Source organism: Mesoplodon mirus (genome assembly GCF_964341445.2).
Source record: "Mesoplodon mirus genome assembly, chromosome: 2".
Taxonomy (NCBI): domain Eukaryota; kingdom Metazoa; phylum Chordata; class Mammalia; order Artiodactyla; family Ziphiidae; genus Mesoplodon; species Mesoplodon mirus.
The window spans coordinates 22158415-22181503 of NC_138977.1; the positions used below are offsets into that span (position 1 = coordinate 22158415).

The following is a 23089-nucleotide window of genomic DNA, read 5'->3' on the forward strand; positions in this document are numbered from 1 at the left end:
TTGTACTAAATGCTCAATAAATATTGTTTTGTTATCTTTTTAGCCTTATGAATAGTTAAGGTTCTAAGATCAACAATGGAACTAATTTTATTAACAACATTATGATATCACTCTGAAAAACTCAGTTCTCTTCCATTCATAGATGTCTTTAATGTAACAACTTCTGGTGATTTTATTATACTAAGAACTATTATGAGACAAAGGCCACAGAAAACATTTGATGAACAGATAGTGTCAGAGAATTCATTGTAAACATTAGCCACCACACTAGTACTCTGACCCATATATCTGGTGAGATATATAAATTCTTTAATTTCTGCTACCAAATTATCTGGTATCTGTAGAGACCAACGAAACAAAATTCTTCTATCCAAATCTACAGTCATATATTGTAGCACTTATTGGTCCTTAAAAGTCACTCCTGTGCATGTCCACTCTCATACAATTGCACAAGTGAGCATATCACTACAGCCTATGCCTCTGATGCCTGACATGATGCTTGCCAAAGCTCAGGACCATCCACTCAGTGTATGTACTTGTAGACTAATAACTGCACTAATATGCAAGTGTGTAATAAATAGACATTTCATATGATCTGAAGTCATTAAAACGTATAAGCATACAAGATATTGGGCAGATAATAAATGTAGTTACTATATCATATAATATTTATTACATATTAAAGTACTTTGATATCTAATATGTGTGGTATAGGCACATAGATACTTGAGATGTAATTAGTATTTACTTATTAAAAATCACTCTGAATACTGTCATTTCACTGAATATAATCACATGAGCAATCAGTGATCTAGTTTAACCAGTGGTCCAGGATAAGTTGTTTTAGTAAAGCTATTTATAACAATTTCTAAAGTATAATACAATGATTAAGTGTGATGTCTCTATAACTTTTAAATTAGTTAATAAAAAGGAGTTCTTTTTTCCCTGATGGCTATAGCAAAAGGGAATGAATGCAGATATTTTCTGGGTTCACGGAGAGAGTTTAGGTGATAGAAACGCTGCACATATGTATAGAGGGGGACTGTGGCCAGATCATGTTTCTTTCCTATGTCTTCCTCCAGATGTCCAGGGGACTAGGACGCAGGGTGTCATTATTAAGGAACTCCACAGAGAAGGACAATTTAAATTGTCAACATCCAGGATGCTAATCAAAGGAAAAATAATGCTCATTGCTTAATATTGTGTTTTAGTAGTTCAATGAAATATATTCACTCAGAATTAAAATCTCTGTAAGGTAAAACACCACATGGATAATAAGAAATAGAACATTTGGTATGATTGATTAAATATTTCTTTAATTGCTATTATGTTTGTGTATTGATTTTTTTTTTTTTTTTTTTTTCCGGTACACGGGCCTCTCACTGCTGTGGCCTCTCCCGTTGCGGAGCACAGGCTCCGGACGCGCAGGCTCAGCGGCCATGGCTCACGGGCCCAGCCGCTCCGTGGCATGTGGGATCCTCCCGGACCGGGGCACGAACCCGTGTCCCCTGCATCGGCAGGTGGACTCTCAACCACTGGGCCACCAGGGAAGCCCTGTGTATTGATTTTATTGGCTTCATTTTCTTTGGCATAAAAGACCCAGAAATCAGGTCTGGAAACAAAAAATATCTGTAGTGAAGAAAAAGCCAATTAACTGCAACTAAGGAATAAACAATCCTTTTCCTGATGACCTGGTTCATGTGAAGGATCCATTAAACTTCTCTGCTGGTCTTTTACCATAAAACCCTGGCATTCCCTTCATTCCATTATGCTTTCCATCCTCTCTTCTAAATTCATAAAAACAATGATGTGCCTCTTCTAACAAGTAGAACAATGGTGGTCCCTGGGACGAAAAGCTGCATAGAGACCTGCAGTTGACCCGCAACTCGCAGCAGAATTCAGCCAAATCACAGCCCTTACGTTCCATCAATGAGAAATAACTTTTTGTGTGTGTGTGATGTGGACCATTTTTTAAGTCTTTATTGAATTTATTACAATATTGCTTCTGTTTTATGTTTTGGATTTTTGGCCACGAGGCATGTGGGATCTTAGCTACCTGACCAGTGATCAAACCTGCACCCCCTGCATTGGTAGGCGAAGTCTTAACCACTGGACCACCAGGGAAGTCCTGAGAAATACCGTTTTTAAAGTCACTGATTTGGGTTGTTTGCTACAGAGAAAAGGTGATTAATGTAGGACCCTAGAGTTAATTTAATATCTTCATTTGCTGATAAAGAGAGAGGCCTAGGTTTTTAGTTAGCTAACAGAAGAGTTATAACATAAATTTGGACTACTGACTTGTTTTGTTAAACACAAAATGCCTGGCTTTCTGTTATCTTGAAATTTGGAGGAATACAACTCAAACAGTTTAAAATTTGGGGCCTTAGTACTACCTAGAGTACTACCCAGTACTGCTCTCTTTCATCTGGCTTTAGCTTTTAGAAAATAGGTACAAAAATATCTAGTAATAAATCAAATAAATCAGTGGCAAATAGAAAATACTTCTACCTGAAAGATATTTCTCTCTTTTAGGTCCAACCTTGTTTGGTAGTAGAGATAATAAAATGCAGTGATCTTGTAAATTCCTTTCAGGCCCAAGTCTTTCATCTACATCATTAATATAAAATATACATTTAAAATTTTCTTTCTTAAACAACTTATAATAGAAAATTCTGATTTGAGGATGAGTATAATTTCTTAATAAACTGTCTCCTAAATTTCCATGACAAAGTTTCATGTATACTTTGACACCAATGACAGACTCTAAAATTTTTACTCGTCCTTTGAAAAATTGATATGGAAACATCCCTATCAGTATGTGCTTCAAAACTTTAACCTCGTCCTGAAGTTTATTTTATGCTTTGGTGTTTTTAGAAAGGAATTAATTTTGCTAACTCTATGACAGTTTTAGTCCCTAAAAATTCAGAGGCTAAACTCAATTAAGTTTTTATTTTATTTTGTATATCAGTTTTTTGAGAATAACCAGTTATATGCAGCAGTAACTTTTCCCTTTTTATGAGAAAAATAATACTTTAATACATGCTTCAGGAAATGTCTTATTGAACAATCACTTAAAATTCCCTTTTGTTATTGTTTACTGTGGTTTTCCAAACAAAGAAAACAAAATGTAGTAAACTAAATGGGGTAACCAAGTGGATTTTCCTTTTTCTATATTTCCTCTCTTCTTATTTGGACCACACACAAATCTTACCTTTGTGAAAAAACATCCCGGTAAGGACTGCCATGCTGCAATGCAATTCCATATCCTCGATCAGCAACAGTATTCCCAATGGTGTAAAAGGAGCAGTCTGGGTCATTGATAGCCACGTATTCCAATACAGCTGCATCCCATACAAAAGCATAATTTCCATATTTTACCTGTGCAAATATGGAGAACAAAAGAAGAAAATGGGATTTAAGGTTGGAATTTTAAGTCATATAGACAGGATAAAAAATGTTACATTGGTATATATTTAATTGTGCAAAAAATTAATAGGACCTGTATTTCAAACTAAACACCTATTCTGCATGAGAATTTGGCTTCTGGTTAATTTACAGCTCTGTTCTCTTGGAAATGTAATAAAGTTGGAATGTAAAATGATGCCTGAGTAGTAAATGTCATCTGAACTGGGAGAAGAGTAAGTGCAGGAAAGGAAACCATATCATTGAGCTTCTCTGAGTGCAGTAATTCTTATAGCTGGCCTTGTGTCTTTGGGGACCCTGGAAATTGTGCTTTTGGAGTTGTTACAAGAGATACTGACTCCTTTGGATTATTAGGCTTCTAAGCCAGATAGGCTTTTGCACCCACCCAATATGGGTATCACCTTCTTGCCTGTGATGTATATTCTAAATGAATTCTGCAAGTAAAACTCACACTGAAGAGAAATAACTAACACTGGCCTGCTGGCAAGATATATTTCTTGTCCTTCTAAGTTAATCTGTTGCCAAGTGTGACCTATGGTAATCTTGTAGCCGAACTTGGTGGGCATTGCGATAAGGAAAAAAATAATTATACAACCTTGTCTATCACCATGTAGGGAACATGACTTTATTCTGGGTTGTTTACAATATCTTTTAGTGATTATCTTTTTTTCCCTCAGTAACCTAAGTCAAAATTTTATCAAAAGTAAATACTGATATTAATAAAGTTAATTTAGAAAATTATTACATATACAGAACTTAATGAATTCATAAAATAGAACAAATAATTAAATATTCAGTTTGTATTTTGCTTATTTATTTATTTGAGGGGAAAGTAATTTCTTGGTAAATCTGATTAGGGAAAAAGAAAAAATGTATAAGTACAGGTAGAGGGAATGATGTCAGCGAAATGGGTGAATAGGAGGTCCCCCACCTTCATAACCCAGAGAAATGACAATTTGGCAGCCATCCACAGACAAAAGTGCCTTTGTGTGAGCCTTGGGACCCAGGATGCAAAACTCTGGTGGAGTCTAAAACTGACAAAGAATGCTCTCAGAAGGTAGGCCTGTACCCCAGTGGCTGGTTGGCTAACTGTGGTCCTGGCTGCAGTCCTAGAAGCAGCCCTATTTCCCTGTGGACTCTGCTCCAGATATGTAAAGGTAACAGGAAAGGATGTCCATTCTCACCACTTGTATTCAATACAGTACTGGAAGTTCTACCAGAGTAATTAGACAAGAAAAAAAATCCACATTTGAAAGGAAGAAGTGAAATTATCTCTATTTGCAGATGACATGATCATATGTGTAGAAAATCCTAAAGAGCATACAAAAAACTACTAAAACTAATAAACAAATTCAGTCAAGTTACAGGACACAAAATAAACATACAAAAAATTGTGGCATTTCTATACACAAACAACTATCTGAAAAGGAAATTAAGAAAATCCCGTTTACAAAACAACAAAAAGAACAGAAGAAGCTAAACCAAAGAGGTGAAAGATTTGTACAGTGAAAATTACAGTAATGAAGGGAATTAAAGAGGACACAGATAAATGGAAAAACATCTTATGTTCATGGATTGGAAAAATATTGTTAAAATATCCTGACTACCCAAAGTGATATACAGAGTCAATAAAATCCCTATCAAAATTCCAATAGCATTCTTTACAGAAATAGAAAAAACAATCCTAAAATTCATATGTAACCACAAAAGACCCAAGATTACCAAAGCAATCTTGAGCAAGAAGAACAAAGCTGGAGGCATCATGCCTCCTGATTTTAAGATATGTTGCAAAGCTATAGTAATTGAAACACTATGGTACTGGCATAAAAACAAACATATAGATCAAGGGAGCAAAATAGAGATCCCAGAAACAGATCCACACATTTATGGTCAACTAATCTTCTGAAAGCATGCCAAGAACACATAATAGGGACAGGATAATCTCTTCAATAAATGAAGCTGGGAAAACTGGATATCCACACAGAGGAAATGAACTTGGACTCCTATCTCACACCATATACAAAAATCAACTCAAAATGGATTAAAGACTTAAGCATAGGACCTGAAACTGTAAAATTCCTAGGAGAAAACACAGGGTAAAAGCATCTTGACATTTGTCTGGATAATGATTTTTGGATATGACATGATCAAAAACATAGGAAATGAAAGCAAAAACAGACAAATGAGCTATCAAACTAAAAAGCTTCTGTACAGCAAATGAAATAATCAACAGAGTGAAAAGGCAGGCTATAGAATGGTAAAAAAATATTTGCAAACTATATATCTGATAAGAGGTTAATGTCAAAAAATATATAGGGAACTCCTACAACTCCATAGCAAAAACATATAACTTGATTAAAAAATGGGAAAAGGACATTTCTCGAAAGAAGACATACAAAAGGCCAAAAGATACATGAAAAGGTGCTCTGTATTACTAATCATCAGGGAAATGCAAATCAAAACCACAATGAGATATCATCTCAAACTTGTTAGAATGGCTATTATCAAAAAGACATGAAATGACAAGACTAAGTGAGGAGATGGAGAAAAGGGAATACTTGTACCCTGTTGTTGGGGAGTAAATTGTTACAGCTAGTAGGGCGGCTCCTCAAAAAAAAAAAAAAAAAACAGAACTACCATATGATCGGGTATATATCCAAAAGAAATGAAATCAGGATCTCAAAGATATATATGCACTCTCAGGGTCATCACAGCATTATTCATAATAGCCAAGATACAGAAACAACTTAAATGTTCATCAACAGATGAATGGGTAAAGAAAATGGATAAAGAATAATGAATATACAATGGAATATTATTCATCTTTCAACAAGAAGGAAACTCTGCCATTTGCAACAACATGGATGAACCCAGAGGACATTATGCTAAGTGAAATAAACCAGACACAGAAAGACAAACACTACATGATCCCACTTACATGTGGAATCTAAAATAGACTCACAGAAGCATAGAGTAGAATGGTGGTTGACAGGGGCTGGGAGGTGGGAGAAATGGGGAGATGAGGGTCAAAGGATACAAAATCTGTTATGCAAGATGAATATATTCTGGAGATTTAACATACAGCATGGTGAGTAGAGTTAACAATACATGGTATTACATATCTGAAATTTGCTAAGAGGGTAGATCCTAAGGGTTTTTATGACAAGAAACCATAACTATGTGAGATGATGGATATGTTGATCAGCCTCATTGTGGTGATCATTTCACAATGTATACTTAGATCAAAACATCAAGTTGTGTACCTTAAATATATATCATTTTTTTGGCAGTTGTACATCAATAAAGTTAAAAATACAGATAGAAACTGGAAATGAAATAAAATATTCAGAAAAATGTTCAAAAATAACTGTATGCATGATTCTATAGTAATAAAATATCAATAATGTTGATAATTTCCTGGAAAAAGAGAAATCACCAAATTTTCTCAAGTAGAAGTAAAAATGTCTCTAGCACAAAGAAAGAGCTAAATTAACCTTGATACTAAAATATGAGAAACCTCCAAAAATCTTAGTCTTGTTCTCCCCAAAATATCAGCAAACTGATTTTCATGGTTTAGTAGAAGAAAAATGTAGCATTATTAAACAAAAACTATCAACACTGCTTCAGTATTAGGAAAGTTATTGGGATAATATATATTATAAACGAGGCTTTATAAAATTTTTAAATGATCTTTCAACAGACACCAAAAATATATTTGACAAAATTGAAAACCATTACTTATCTCCTATCTACCTATCTATCTGTCTATCTTATCTATCTACCTATCTAGTAATGCACAAATAAAAAGTTTCTTCTTTAATGATGTATAGAATAGAATAACTACCTCAAACAAGCAGCACATCTTTTGGAAACTGAAACTCTAATGGCATTACCATCAAAGCCAAGAAAATGGTGCCTACTATACCCCCCAAACTTAACATGATTGTGATCATTTTAGCCTATGCAATAAAGCAGGAAACAAATTCTGATTTCAAGCTATTGGGACAAAATTATCATTATTTGATGACATACTTATGAAGTCCACAAAAATCAATGAAAATAATAATAGAAAATGGAGATGTGGTACATATATACAATGTAATATTACTCAGCCATGAAAAGGAACAAAATTGGGTAATTTGTAGAGATGTGGTTGGACCTAGAGTCTGTCATACAGAGTGAAGTAAGTCAGAAAGAGAAAAACAAATATCGTATATTAACGTGTGTGGAATGTAGAAAAGTGGTACAGACGAACCTATTTTCAGCGCAGGAATAGAGATGCAGATGTAGGAAACGGATGTATGGACACGTGGGGGGTGTGGGGGGTGGGATGAATTGGGAGATTGGGATTGACATATGTGCACTGCTATGTGTAAAACAGATAGCTGGGGGAACCTGCTGTATAGTGCAGGGAGCTCAGCTCGGTGCTCTGTGGTGACCTACATGGATGAGATGGGTGGGGGTGGGAGGGAGATCCAAGAGGGAGGGGATATATGTATACATATAGCTGATTCACTTCATTGTACAGCAGAAACTAACACAACATTGTAAAGCAACTATACCCCAATTTAAAAAAAAAGAAAAAGAAAAGATTTCAATATATAGATTGGTTATAAATAGATATATGAAAATCAACTGCTTTTCTATTAACACATCAATAAGAGATAATATATAATTTGACTAAAAATATCCATTTACACTAAATACAAATATCTAGGAATAAATTTAACCATAAATGAGTAGGGTTGTATAAGAAATCTTCAACACTTGACTGAAGAAGACTTGAACTCATTTCTAGATAAGATGTAACATATTCCTAAAAGAACAGATGCACAATTGTAAAAGAAATGTCAATTTTCCTCATGTTATTTGATACTTAATGCAATCTAAGCAAAATGTCCAAAGAATGTCTTAGGACTTATTAAAATCTTTGCATATTTACTTGGAAGAAAATAGATGAGAATAGCAAAAAATTTTGAAAATAAAAAATGGCTGGAGACTTAGAATACTAAATAGTGAAACATGCTATAAAGCTTAAAAATAAAATAGCACAGAACTTTGAGAATAGAAAATTGGCAGAATAGACATAAAAGCTTACAGAACTGATAAAAGTATACAAATGTCATATATAGACTGTATTACAAAGACCGCAATCCAAATCAGTGTGGCAAATAAGAAATATTTTTAAAAAATAGTAAGTGATTATTTTAAAAGGTCAATATCAAAGCACTATGTCACACCATATACAAAATAAATCCCTATAGTGTAAAACATTAATTATAATGGACAGAGAACCCAAATTTTAAAAATCCACAAAACTGGAAGAACATGTAAGACTGTATTTTCTGATGCTGGAAAAAGAATAGGATATCTAAACATAAATGTAGAGAAAGAAAATATAAATAAATACTTGATACATTTAACTCAGCCCTCTGTATCCATGGGTTTTGCCTCCATGGATTCACCCAACTACAGACAGAAAATATTCAAAAAATAAAATTCCAGAAAGTTCCAAAAAGATTTATTCCAGATTAAGTTGGAGGTTGAATTTGCTGTATGCCTGCAACTATTTACATAGCATTTACATTGTATTTGCAACTACTTACATCACATTTATATTGTATTAGGTATGATAAGTAATCTAGAGATGATTTAAGGGGGTCCTGGAACTAATCCCCTGCAAATACTGAAGGACAACTATACTGCCTTTTAAATATATTTGCTTAGACCAGGCCAATATCAGATACTTGATAAAAAGTCTTGCATGAAATATGGTCTAAAACCTTCGGACCAGTTTACTGTGCTCAGTGGATATTTATCTTTGTTGGGAGTGAACCCCAACCAAACCATGGGATCTTGAAACAGATAAAAGAAATCATTCGATGCAACTATTCATGGAGTGTCTACCGTATCCTAGGCACTCTGTTAGGTACTATGGGTCAGTGTTTCTCAAAATGTGATGCTATTAGAATTAGAATTACCAGGGAATTTTTGTGGTAAAAAATGTAAACTCCAGACCCAACCCCAAACTTATTTCATTGGAATGTTTGCTGTTTGAGGCCTGAGAATATGCATTTTAACAATCTTGAAAGTTGACAATCATCTGAACACTGATTTTTAAATAAAATGTTTTTGATTAAAAATAAGTAATATGGGGCTTCCCTGGTGGTGCAATGGTTGAGAGTCCGCCTGCCGATGCAGGGGACATGGGTTCGTGCCCCGGTCCGGGAAGATCCCACATGCCGCGAAGCGGCTGGGCCCGTGAGCTATGGCCGCTGAGCCTGCGCGTCCGGAGCCTGTGCTCCGCAACGGGAGAGGCCACAACAGTGAGAGGCCCGTGTACCGCAAAAAAAAATAAATAAATAAAAATAAAAATAAGTAATATAATGAGGAAACATTTTAAACATGAGGCTTGATATAATTATAAAAACTGACATATTCTGGGAATGTTTGTGTGGGAAGGGTAAAATACTTGGTTAAGTTTCCTCTACATTGATTACTCATATCTGCATAGTCATCCCACAGTCCTTGCTCTCTCTGCTCTTTTGCACTAATCACTGTAGGGAAGGAGTTCTTAGCTGAGTGAGACCTCTGTACTGAAAGACAGATTAAGAAGAGAAGAACATACAGAAGTTTATCAACATGTGTGCCTCTTATATACAAGGGAGATGTCCAGGAAAAATTGAGTAATTGAAAGAAGTGAGTTAGAATTCAGGATTAAATACCACCTAAATAGGGAATGGGAGGGGGGATATAGGCCATTTAGGAGAGAGTGAATGATTTTTAGCAAAGATGAATGGCCTTTAGAAGAATAGAAAGGTGGTGTGATAGTTTGTGACAAAAGCTTGTCTGGGTGTGGTGTTGACTTCTAGTCTCTTCTGTGATGAGTCACTATTCCCTGGTTGATGAAACTCCCGAGGAGAGAATTTATGACAATTGAGTTCCTTTTGGAGGACTTATCTTTAGGCAAATACATGGAGTTCAGAGAAAGCCTGTCCCTGCATTTGCTGTTTTTCAAGTGTCTGCAGCTCAAAATAATATATCAATGTTGCATATTTTGGGGTGGCATATTCTGCTACCCTTCAACACCAAGTTTCATACCTGCTATTTTAGCTTTCTGGGTCTACACCTACAGTAACAGAGAGATAGGAGTGACCTTGAAGCCTCCTCTAGCAACCTACTTTGATTTTTGCTATTTTCTTCTGTTTCAAACAGCCACTCTGGCCTCCTGGATCCCCTTTCAGCTTCTTTACAACCATCCAGGGACCTCCCCAGTCGGAGACATATTGCTTTGCTATTAGAAAAGTGTTCTAGCATTGTTGTTAATGCTTTGTGAACTGTAGACAACTTTATGTATGGTAACATTATCATTGCCATTATATATATGTGTCTAGTAATTCTAATGTTACAATGCATCATGAATGCTTTTAAGAAAAGAGAACCATTAAAACAGTATGATTGAAGAACTACAGTCCTGCAGCCTGTGGAATGAAAACCACACTCAGAGAAAGATAGACAAAATGAAAAGGCAGAGGACTATGTACCAGATGAAAGAACAAGATAAAACCCCACTAAAACAACTAAACGAAGTGGAGATAGGCAACCATTAAGAAAAGGAATTCAGAATAATGATAGTGAAGATGATCCAGGACCTCAGAAAAAGAATTGAGTCAAAGACCAAGAAGATGCAAGAAATGTTTAACAAACACCTAGAAGAATTAAACAATGAAACAGAGATGAACAATACAATAACTGAAATGAAAACAACACTAGAAGGAATCAATAGCAGAATAACTGAGGCAGAAGAATGGATAAGTGAACTGGAAGACAGAATGGTGGAATTCACTGTCGTGGAAGAGAATAAAGAAAAAAGAATGAAAAGAAATGAAGACAGTCTAAGAGACCTCTGTGACAACAATAAACACACCAACATTCGCATTATAGGGGTCCCAAAAGGAGAAGAGATAAAGAAAGGACACAAGAAAATATTTGAAGAGATTATAGTCAAAAACTTCCCTAACATGGGCAAGGAGATAGCCACCCAAGTCCAGGAGCACAGAGAGTCCCAGTCAGGATAACGCCAAGGAGAAACACGCCAAGACACATATTAATCAAATTGACAAAAATTAAAGACAAAGAAAACCTATTAAAAGCAACAAGGGAAAAACAACAGCATATAAGGGAACTCCCATAAGCTTAACAGCTGATTTCTCAGCAGAAACTCTACAAGCCAGCAGGGAGGGGCATGAAATATTTAAAGTGATGAAAGGGAAGAACCTACAACTAAGATTACTCTACCCAGTAAGGATCTCATTCAGCCTCGAGAGAGAAATCAAAAGCTTTTCAGACAAGCAAAAGCTAAGAAAATTCAGCACCACCAAACCAGCTCTACAACAAATGCTAAATGAACTTCTCTAACTTGGAAACACAAGAGACGTAAAGGACTTACAAAAACAAACCAAAACAATTAAGAAAATGGTAATAGGAACATACATATTGATAATTCGATAATTACCTTAAATGTGAATGGATTAAATGCTCTAACCAAAAGACACAGGCTCACTGAATGGATACAAAAACAAGACCCGTATATATGCTGTCTACAAGACAACCACTTCAGACCTAGGGACACATACAGATTGAAAGTGAGGGAATGGAAAAAGATATTCCATACAAATGGAAATCAAAAGAAAGCTGGATTAGCAATACTCATATCAGACAAAATGGACTTCAAAATAAAGAATGTTAGAAGAGACAAGGAAGGACGCTACATAATGATCAAGGGATGAATCCAAGAAGAAGATATAACAATTATAAACATATATGCACACAACATAGGAGTACCTCAATACATAAGGCAACTGCTAACAGCTATAAAAGAGGAAATCAGTAGTAACACAACAATAGTGGGGGACTTTAACACCTCACTTACACCAATGGACAGATCATCCAGAGACAAAATTGAAGGAAACACAAGCTTTAAATGACACAATAGACCAGAGAGATTTAACTGATATTTATAGGACATTCCATCCGAAAAGAGCAGATTACACTTTCTTCTCAAGTGCAAACGGAACATTCTCCAGGTTAGATAACATCTTGGGTTACAATTCAAGCCTTGGTAAATTTGAGAAAATTGAAATCATATCAAGCATCTTTTCCAACCACAACACTATGAGATTAGAAACAAATTACAGGGAAAAAACGTAAAAAAACACAAACACATGGAGGCTAAACAATACGTTACTAAATAACCAGGAGATGACTGAAGAAATCAAAGAGGAAATCAAAAAATACCTAGAGACAAATGACAACAAAAACACGGTGATCCAAAACCTATGGAATGCAGGAAAAGCAGTTCTAAGAGGGAAGTTTATAGCAATACAATCTTACCTCAAGAAACTGGAAAAATCTCAAAGAAACAATCTAATCCTACACCTAAAGGAAGTAGAGAAAGAAGAAAAAACAGAACCCAAAGTTAGCAGAATGAAAGAAATCATAAAGGTCAGAGCAGAAATAAATGAAATAGAAACAGAAAATAATAGCAAAGATCAATGAAACCAAAAGCTGGTTCTTTGAGAAGATAAACAAAATTGATAAACCTTTAGCCAGACTTATCAAGAAAAACAGGGAGAGGACTCAAATCAATAAAATTAGAAATGAAAAAGGAGAAGTTACAACAGACACTGCAGAAATACAAAGCATCATAAGAGACTACTACAGGCAACTCTATGCCAATAAAATGGACAACCTGGAAGAAATGGACAAATTCTTAGAAAGGCATAACCTTCCAAAACTGAACCAGGAAGAAATAAAAAAATATGAACAGACCAATCACAAGTAATGAAATTGAAACAGTGATTAAAAATCTTCCAACAAAGTCCAGGAGCAGATGGCTTCACAGTTGAATTCTATCAAACATTTAGAGAATAGCTAACACTCATCTTTCTCAAACTCTTCCAAAGAACTGCAGAGGAAGGAATACTCCCAAACTCATTCTACGAGGCAACCATCACCCTGATACTAAAACCAGACAGAGATACTACAAAAAAAATTACAGACCAATATCACTGATGAATATAGATGCAAAAATCCTCAACAAAATACTAGCAAACAGAATCCAACAACACATTAAAAGGATCATACACCATGATCAAGTGGGATTTATCCCAGGGATGCAAGGATTCTTCAATATACGCAAATGAATCAATGTGATACACCATATTAACCAATTAAAGGAGAAAAACCATATGATCATCTCAATAGATACAGAAAAAGCTTTTGACAAAATTCAACACCCAGTTATGATAAAAACTCTCCAGAAAGTGGGCATAGAGGGAACTTACCTCAACATAATAAAGGCTATACACGACAAACCCACAGCAAACATTATTCCCAATGGTGAAGAAATGAAAGCATTTCCTGTAAGATCAGGAATAAGACAATAATGTCAACACTCACCACTATTATTCAACATAGTTTTGGAAGTCCTAGCCATGGCAATCAGAGAAGAAAAAGAAATAAAAGGAATACAAATTGGAAAAGAAGTAAAAGTGTCACTGTTTGCAGATGACATGATACTATACATAGAGAATCCTAAAGATGCCACCAGAAAACTATTAGAGCTAACCAATGAATTGGGTAAAGTAGCAGGATATAAAACTAATGCAGAGAAATCTCTTGCATTCCTATACACTAACAATGAACAATCTGAAAGAGAAATTAAGGAAACACTCCCATTTACCATTGCAACAAAAAGAATAAAATACCTAGGAATAAACCTACCTAAGGAGGTAAAAGACCTGTATGTAAAAACTATAAGACCCTGATGAAAGAAATCAAAGATGACACAAATAGATGGAGAGATATACCATGTTTTTGGATTGGAAGAATCAATGTGAAAATGACAATACTACCCAAGCAAGCTGCAGATTCAATGCAATCCTTATCAAATTACCAATGGCATTTTTTAAAGAACTAGACAAAAAATCTTAAAATTTGTATGGAGACACAAAAGACCCCGAATAGCCAAAGCAATCTTGAGGGAAAAAAACGAGCTGGAGGAATCAGGCTCACTGACTTCAGACTATACTACAAAGCTACAGTAATCAAGACAATATGGTACCAGCACAAAAACAGAAACATAGATCAATGGAACAAGACAGAAAGCCCAAAGATAAACCCACGCACCTATGGTCAACTAATCTATGACAGAGGAGGCAAAGATATACAATGGAGAAAAGACAGTCTCTTCAATAAGTGGTGCTGGGAAAACTGGACAGCTACATGTAAAAGAATGAAATTAGAACACTCTTTCTGCATCTACTGAGATGATCATATGGTTTTTCTTCTTCAATTTGTTAATATGGTGTATCACATTGTTGATTTGAGTATATTGAAGGATCCTTGCATCCCTGGGATAAATCCCACTTGATCATGGTGTATGATCCTTTTAATGTGTATTGAAGACTTCTGAAAGAATAGGACAGAGACTAGACATGCTCATATGGCCCCTATACTTGGGCATGTGCATTGACGACCTCTGCAGGAACAGGAAAGGGATAGACCTGCTCATAGTGCACACTGTATACAGGGAAATGTGCATTGAGGACTTCTGGAGGAATGGGACAGGAACTTGACCAGTTGATAGAGTGCTCTTTAAAGGGATATGTTTATTGCTGTTGGTGGGAATGTAAATTGATACAGCCACCTTGGAGAGTAGTATGGAATTTACTTAAAAACTAAAAATAGAACTACCATATGACCCAGCAATCCCACTACTGGGCATATACCCAGAGAAAATCATAATTTAAAAAGACACTTGCACCCCAAAGTTCACTGCAACACTATTTACAATAGCCAGGACATGGAACCAACCTAAATGCCCATCAACAGATGAATGGATAAAGAAGATGTGGTACATATATACAATGGAATATTACTCAGCCATAAAAAGGAATGAAATTGTGTCATTTGTAGAGACGTTGATGGACCTAGAGACTGTCATACAGAATGAAGTAAGTCAGAAAGAGAAAAACAAATATCATATATTAACGGATACATACGGAATCTAGAAAAATGGTACAGATGAACTGGTTTGCAAGGCAGAAGTAGAGACACAGATGTAGAGAACAAACGTATGGACACTAAGGGGGGGAAGTGGGGCGGGGTGGTAGTGGTGGTGGTGGGATGAACTGGGAGATTGGGATTGACATGTATACTCTAATAGGTATAAAATAGATAACTAATAAAAAAACCTGCTGTATAAAAAAAAGACTGCAGAAAAAAAAACCCAAAACAGTATGATTATCATCTGCAGCAAGGCCCATGAAATGTTGCATAGTAACCCAAACTATATTAGTTTTTCAAAATATCCCTGGCCTTTTTCATCTACTAAAACATACAATCACTGTCCTTTGGATGGTTTTTAAACATTAAATTAAAACTATCTAGAACATACTCATCAACAAAACCTAAAATCACTTTTCAACAGAATAATAATTGAAGGTTTGGCCTGGGAAATTTTCAGTCCATCTGAATAGCTGATGGATGTTACTTAAAATTTTTCAACTAGTCTTTGTTGTTGAGGTCATGTTTGGATAAGCAGTTGAATTGTGGGCCATCAATTTATTTACCAGTGAATTCCATGCCAGCAGAGTAATTCATACAGGTCAAACAGAGGGCAAAAGTGTATCTGGGAGCTGCATGTCATCAACATATTCCAGGCCTCGTTTGTAAGGAAGGAAAGGAATCCATAATGGCATCTACCTCCAATATTATTAATTCCTGGTGCCCAGAATGCTGTGGTGATTGACAGACAGAACATGGTAGCTATTGATGCTCAAAAATTGTGTCCTCATAATAGTGCCAAGATGCCAATAGCCTGTGGTGGATTACTCACTATCAAGATTATGCCAGGAGCTAGGTTTTGTTCCATTTCTACAATATTTCTACAGAAATCTTTCTTTGAATTTCATTTTACTAATAATCATTGTGCATTAATTTTAAGATCCTAAAGGGTCTTAAAGGTATACCTAAAGGTATATAAAGATGAGTAAGATTTTGGCCCCTGCTCTCAAGCTGTTTACAACTCAGTAGTGGAGATAAATCAAGCACTAAATTGCTGTAACACAATGTATTTTATGGTAAGTACCATGAAAGAAGCTTGAAGTGTTAAAGTTGTTTAAAGGAAGGGGAACTTAATTTTCATTGGTGGCATGGGGGGGAATCAGCACAGCCTGCTCAAATATTCTGGTAACTGAAATAGTTGTACAAGAAAACCCAAAATATTTATTTAAGTTCCTTATCTTTTTTTTTTTTTTGTGGTACGTGGGCCTCTCGCTGTTGTGGCCTCTCCAGTTGGGGAGCACAGGCTCTGGACGCACAGGCTCAGTGGCCATGGCTCACGGGCCCAGCCGCTCCACGGCATGTGGGATCTTCCCGGACCGGGGCACGAACCCGTGTCCCCTGCATCGGCAGGCGGACTCTCAACCACCGCGCCACCAGGGAAGCCCTAAGTTCCTTATCTTTAATGGCTAACTGATTGAATAGAGATACCTTTGGTGATTATTTCTTTTTTTTTTTGCGGTACGTGGGCCTCTCACTGTTGTGGCCTCTCCTGTTGCTGAGCACAGGCTCCGGATGCGCAGGCTCAGCGGCCATGGCTCACGGGCCTAGCCGCTCTGCAGCATGTGGGATCTTCCTGGACCGGGGCACAAACCCATGTCCCCTGCATCGGCAGGCGGACTCTGAACCACTGCGCCACCAGGGAAGCCTTGGTGACCATTTCTTGTTCATGCACAATCTTTTTTTTTTTTTAACGTCTTTATGGGGTATAATTGCTTTACATTGTTGTGTTAGTTGGTGCTGTATAACAAAGTGAATCAGCTATACATATAGATATATCACCATATCCCCTCCCTCTTGTGTCTCCCGCCCACCCTCCCTATCCCACCCCTCTAGGTGGTCACAAAGCACCGCGCTGGTCTCCCTGTGCTATGCAGCTGCTTCCCACTAGCTATCTATTTTACATTTGGTAGTATATATATGTCAATGCCACTCTCTCACTTCGTCTTAGCTTACCCTTCCCCCTCCCTGTGTCTTCAAGTCCATTCTCTATGTCTGCGTCTTTATTCCTGTCCTGCCCCTAGGTTCTTCAGAATCATTTTTTTTTTTTTTAGATTCCATATATATGTGTTAGCACACGGTATTTGCTTTTCACTTTCTGACTTACTTCACTCTGTATGACAGACTGTAGGTCCATCCACCTCACTACAAATGACTCAATTTTATTCCTTTTAATGGATGAGTAATATTCCATTGTATACACGTGTCACATCTTCTTTATCCATTCATCTGTAGATGGATACTTAGGTTGCTTCCATGTCCTGGCTATGTAAATAGTGCTGCAATGAACATTTTGGTACATGACTCTTCTTGAATTATGGTTTTCTCAGGGTATATGCCCAGAAGTGGGATTGCGGGGTCATATGGTAGTTCTATTTTTAGTTTTTTAAGGAACCTCCATACTGTTCTCCATAGTGGCTGTATCAATTTACATTCCCACCAACAGTGCAAGAGGGTTCCCTTTTCTCCACACCCTCTCCAGCATTTATTGTTTGTAGACTTTTTGATGATGGCCATTCTGACTGGTGTAAGGTGATACCTCACTGTAGTTTTGATTTGCATTTCTCTAATGATCAGTGATGTTGAGCATCCATTCATGCATTTGTTGGCAATCTGTACATCTTCTTTGGAGAAATGCCTATTTAGGTCTTCTGCCCATTTTTGGATTGGGTTTTTTTTTTTTTTTGATATTGAGCTGCATGAGCTGCTTGTATATCTTGGAGACTAATCCTTTGTCAGTTGCTTCGTTTGAAAATATTTTTTTGCATTCTGAGGGTTGTCTTTTCATCTTGTTTATGGTTTCCTTTGCTGGGCAAAAGCTTTTAAGTTTCATTAGGTTCCATTTGTTTATTTTTGGTTTTATTTTCATTTCTCTAGGAGGTGGGTCAAAAAGGATTTTGCTGTGATTTATGTTACAGAGTGTTCTGCCTATGTTTTCCTCTCAAAGTTTTATAGTATCTGGCCTTACATATGGGCCTTTAATCCATTTTGAGTTTATTTTTGTTATGGTGTTAGGGAGTGTTCTAATTTCATTCTTTTACATGTAGCTGTCCAGTTTTCCCAGCACCACTTATTGAAGAGGCTGTCTTTTCTCCATTGTATATTCTTGCCTTCTTTATCAAAGATAAGGTGACCATATGTGCGTGGGTTGATCTTTGGGCTTTCTATCCTGTTCCATTGACCTATATTTCTGTTTTTGTGCCAGTACCATACTGTCTTGATTACTATAGCTTTGTAGCATAGTCTGAAGTCAGGCAGCCTGATTCCTCCAGCTCCGTTTTTCTTTCTCAAGATTGCTTTGGCTATTCAGCATCTTTTGTGCTTCCATACAAATTGTGAAATTTTTTGTTCTAGTTCTGTGGAAAATGCCACTGGTAATTTGATAGAGATTGCATTGAATCTGTAGATTGCTTTGGCTAGTATAGCCACTTTCACGATGTTGATTCTTCCAATCCAAGAACATGGTATATCTCTCTATCTGTTTGTGTCATCTTTGAGTTCGTTCATTAGTGTCTTTTAGTTTTCTGAGTACAGGTCTTTTACCTCCTTAGGTAGGTTTATTTCTAGGTATTTTATTCTTTTTGTTGCAATGGTAAATGGGAGTGTTTCCTTAATTTCTCCTTCAGATTTTTCATCATTAGTGTATAGGAATGCAAGAGATTTCTGTGCGTTAATTTTGTATCCTGCTACTTTACTAAATTCATTGATTAGCTCTAGTAGTTTTTTGGTAGTATGTATAGGATTCTCTATGTATAGTATCATGTCATCTGCAAACAGTGACAGCTTTACTTCTTCTTTTTCGATTTGGATTCCTTTTATTTCCTTTTCATCTCTGATTGCTGTGGCTAAAACTTCCAAAACTATGTTGAATAATAGTGGTGAGAGTGGGCAACCTATCTTGTTCCTGATCTTAGGGGAAGTGGTTTCAGTTTTTCACCATTGAAAACGATGTTGGCTGTGGGTTTGTAATATATGGCCTTTATTATGTTGAGGTCAGTTCCCTCTAATCCGACTTTCTGGAGTGTTTTTATCATAAATCTATGTTAAATTTTGTCAAAAGCTTTTTCTGCATCTATTGAGATTATCATATGGTTTTTATCCTTCAATTTGTTAACATGGTGTATCACATTGATGGATTTGCGTATATTGAAGAATCCTTGCATTCCTGGGACAAACCCCACTTGATCTCGGTATATGATCCTTTTAACGTGCTGCTGGATTCTGTTTGCTAGTATTTTGTCGAGGATTTTTGCATCTATGTTCATCAGTGATATTGGCCTGTAATTTTCTTTTTTTGTAGTGTCTTTGCCTTGGTATCAGGGTGATGGTTGCCTCATAGAATGAGTTTGGGAGTGTTCCTCCCTCTCATGCACAATCTTTTAACCTTCTAGTTTTCTGAAGTTTTCCATTTGTCAGGTGAAGAACTGTAAACATTCAACGCTATTTGCTCAAATATTTGCGTTTCTTGCCAAGTAAAGTGAAGAAAGGGGAAGTTATTTGTAAAACCTATACCTGTACTCCTCACTGTGCTATGGATTATGGCATATTTGTCTTCCTCTGTAGAATGCCCTTGTCCTGGATGCCCCAGTTCCAACATCTCCATCACAACCTAATGCTGAAAACACTTTTCAGTTTATTAGGCAACAGTCTCCTGTAATAACTGCAAAAATTCACGCTGCAAGCAAATAGACTTATTACTACCTGTTATCCCAATGACTTTCATTTCGTTTTGTTTTGTTTTTAATATTCATTTAGCTGTGCTGGGTCTTAGTTGCAGCACATGGGGTCTTCATTGCGGCATGTGGTATCTTTAGTTGCAGCATGTGGACTCTTAGTTGTGGCATGTGGGATCTAGTTTCCTGACCAGGGATTGAACCCAGGCCCCGTGCACTGGGAGCACAGAGACTTAACCGTTGGACCACCAGGGAGGTCCCAACTTTGGTTTTAAGTGGGAGACCATATTCTTTCTCACACAAATCTTTAATTTATCAAATTCCTTCAAAGTTCACTTCAAAATCTAGAACTACAGGGAGACAGTGATGATGATCCCTTTTTATTAAAAAAAAATTCAGTGGGAATAATTATGGAAAGGTGATATTTAAACCAAAGCATAAGATAAGAATTCCCCTTACTGAAGAAGGAATATCTGTCCTCCACTTAGAAAGCATTTTTCACTCTTGAAAATGCCTTTACACATAACTTTATTTATTCTTTACAGCACTGTGAGGCAGCTGATATTATGACACCTAATTCACAGATGTGGTAATGGAACTTGCTCTAAGTCGTAGCAATTACTTGTGGTAGATTTGGAACTTGAGCTCAAGGCCACCTTCTGTGCGTTTTTCACTACATTAAAGATAAATTCCTGGGAGATATTTGCCATAGGAATACAAAAACATGCAAGAGATAGTAGCCTTTGTCTTCACGGCACAGCCTATCTAGTTTGAGAAATAATGTTTATGTAAATAAAGACAAATGCAATGTAGTATGTAGCAAGAGCCATGAAAAAAAAAGAACGCAACTTCTTTGATGCTGTGTGATTGCACTATTAAGATAAATAAGAGTTGAGCTTTTAAAAAACAGGTTGCTTATTTTTCAAAACCACTGGAATGGATGAAAATCTGGTTTCTATGATTCCATACCCCTGAGGCCTGTTGATTTTGTGACGACTACTATCTAAGCATTTCTGATTTTCAGGATTGAAACAAAAGCAGAGCTTTTTATAATTAAAATAAAGGTTGCAGGATGGAAATTTATTTTTGCTCACTAAATAAAAAGTAAAAGGCTTGAGAACAATGTAGGAGAAATAAATTTTATCCTTGCACTCTAAGCTGTTAACTTCTTTACAAATTAAACTAATGGTCAGCGGGGGATAAAGTGATTGTGAATTACAGGCGCAAAGAGTTATGATTAACCTAGAATCGATCTATAGCGATCCTTATAATTTATTGCCCACATATGTTCTTTAGATGGGATAGCTTTAATATTTATGACAAATGGTTCTAGGTGGTGGCCTCTCCCACTTTGGGCAAATTAATGATTTAACATCATTCATCAATTCTTCTGAATTTATCCAGCACAATAAATCATGCTCAAGTCCATATTTTAGCACTTAACACTGACTTTTAAAGTATATATGATTCTGTTTACTGCCTTAATTGTTGTTCTGCTCTATTTTATATGTCATTATTTTGAAATTTTAATTTGTGCTCCAAAATAGTCACCATGTGGCACAAATGTTCACAAGAAAGATATGAATGTTTAAGTATCGGCTTATTTATAAAATATTTTTTTAATCTGGAAAAGAAGCAGTAGGTCTACCTCTTAACTCTTGCTTTTCTTTTTTGAGGTTACTAGAATAAAAAATATTTTTTAAGTGTTTTAAAGCATTCTGGGGATGTGAAAACTAAACACAGCTTCCCTCCCCTCACTGACAACTTCCTCTGGAAACAAATGGCTGCTAGAGTCCAGAAGACTAAAGGCTAGTAAGGCTTGGAGTTCTGGATAATTGTGTGTGGTAATTCTCTCCTTCTGGCTGGGTGAGTGTCTGAGAAAACCAGTGGAACGTCCAGGGAAGGCAGTGAAGAAACTAAGTTTGGGGAAGTGCCTGGTTCACAGAGATCTGTGGACCTTACGTCCTCCTGCCCTCCTTCCTTAAATATTTGTCCCCATGAATATATCTGTTCTGTTGCCTTTATATTGGGCAGGAAAGAGTTGAGTGGGTGGGCAGAGGCCTCCCAGTTCTGGAGCTTGGGACAGAACAGAAGCCCAGTGAACCCTGAGAAGAAGGATTCGTGAATCAGTCTCTCTATACTGCTGGCCTATGAGGAGAGAGGACATTTCACCTTCTGCAGTCAGCAAAACTACCAATGCCTAGGATAATCCAACAATCCTACCTGAGTCCCCTTGAGCTGACAAAGAAAATAACTCCCTGTATAGTGAATACCACAGTTAGGGAAAGATGAATCAGAACAAGTAGAACACACCTGGGGGTAATGACCCTGTAGTGTAGTGTAGTTTCCAATTTTAAAAGAAAAATAAAAAGAACACTTGACTAGATTCAACTGTGAGTCTAAAAAGATCTATTTCTCAACCAAAAAAACTGAACAGATGAATTAAAAGAGAAAATGCTCACAAGTGTCCTGTAAGCTCAAGTGATTAACTAGGGTGACAACTGTCCCAGGTCACCCGAGATGCCTTAGTTGTAGTAATGAAAAGTCTATGTCAAGGGAAGCCATCCTGGGAGACAAAAAGTCCAGTTTTTGGTAGTATGGTACAAGAGGTTGGCGGGAAAGTACAAAATTCATACAGCAGCTTAAAAGATAGGGGTTGAAAGCTACTATTTTTGTAGCAGATGAATATGACAGGGATTATCTGCCTTCTGCAGTGGCTGTCACTATTTTCCCCTGACTGTGGACGTTCTCAGCTTGCTGTACATAATAATGAATCATCTGTCATTGCATCACTGTGAGTGCTAAGACTTAAGTGTGCAATTTAAGTGCATTGTAATCATAAGCGTTAACAGTCCTTCACCTGTGGA

General features: G+C 36.6%; 1 protein-coding gene across 3 annotated transcripts in view; it reads right to left on the reverse strand.

Moving 5' to 3' along the window:
- The window catches only part of GRID2 (glutamate ionotropic receptor delta type subunit 2), a gene marked incomplete at its 3' end in the record, with an annotated part of 1368259 nt that overhangs the window by 151379 nt on the left and 1193791 nt on the right, over positions 1–23089 (reverse strand). For all 3 annotated transcript variants that reach the window (XM_082605769.1, XM_082605770.1, XM_082605768.1), the window contains one exon: positions 3212–3378. In XM_082605769.1, the coding sequence (XP_082461895.1) occupies positions 3212–3378 (167 nt within the window). The remainder of the gene's footprint in view (positions 1–3211; positions 3379–23089) is intronic.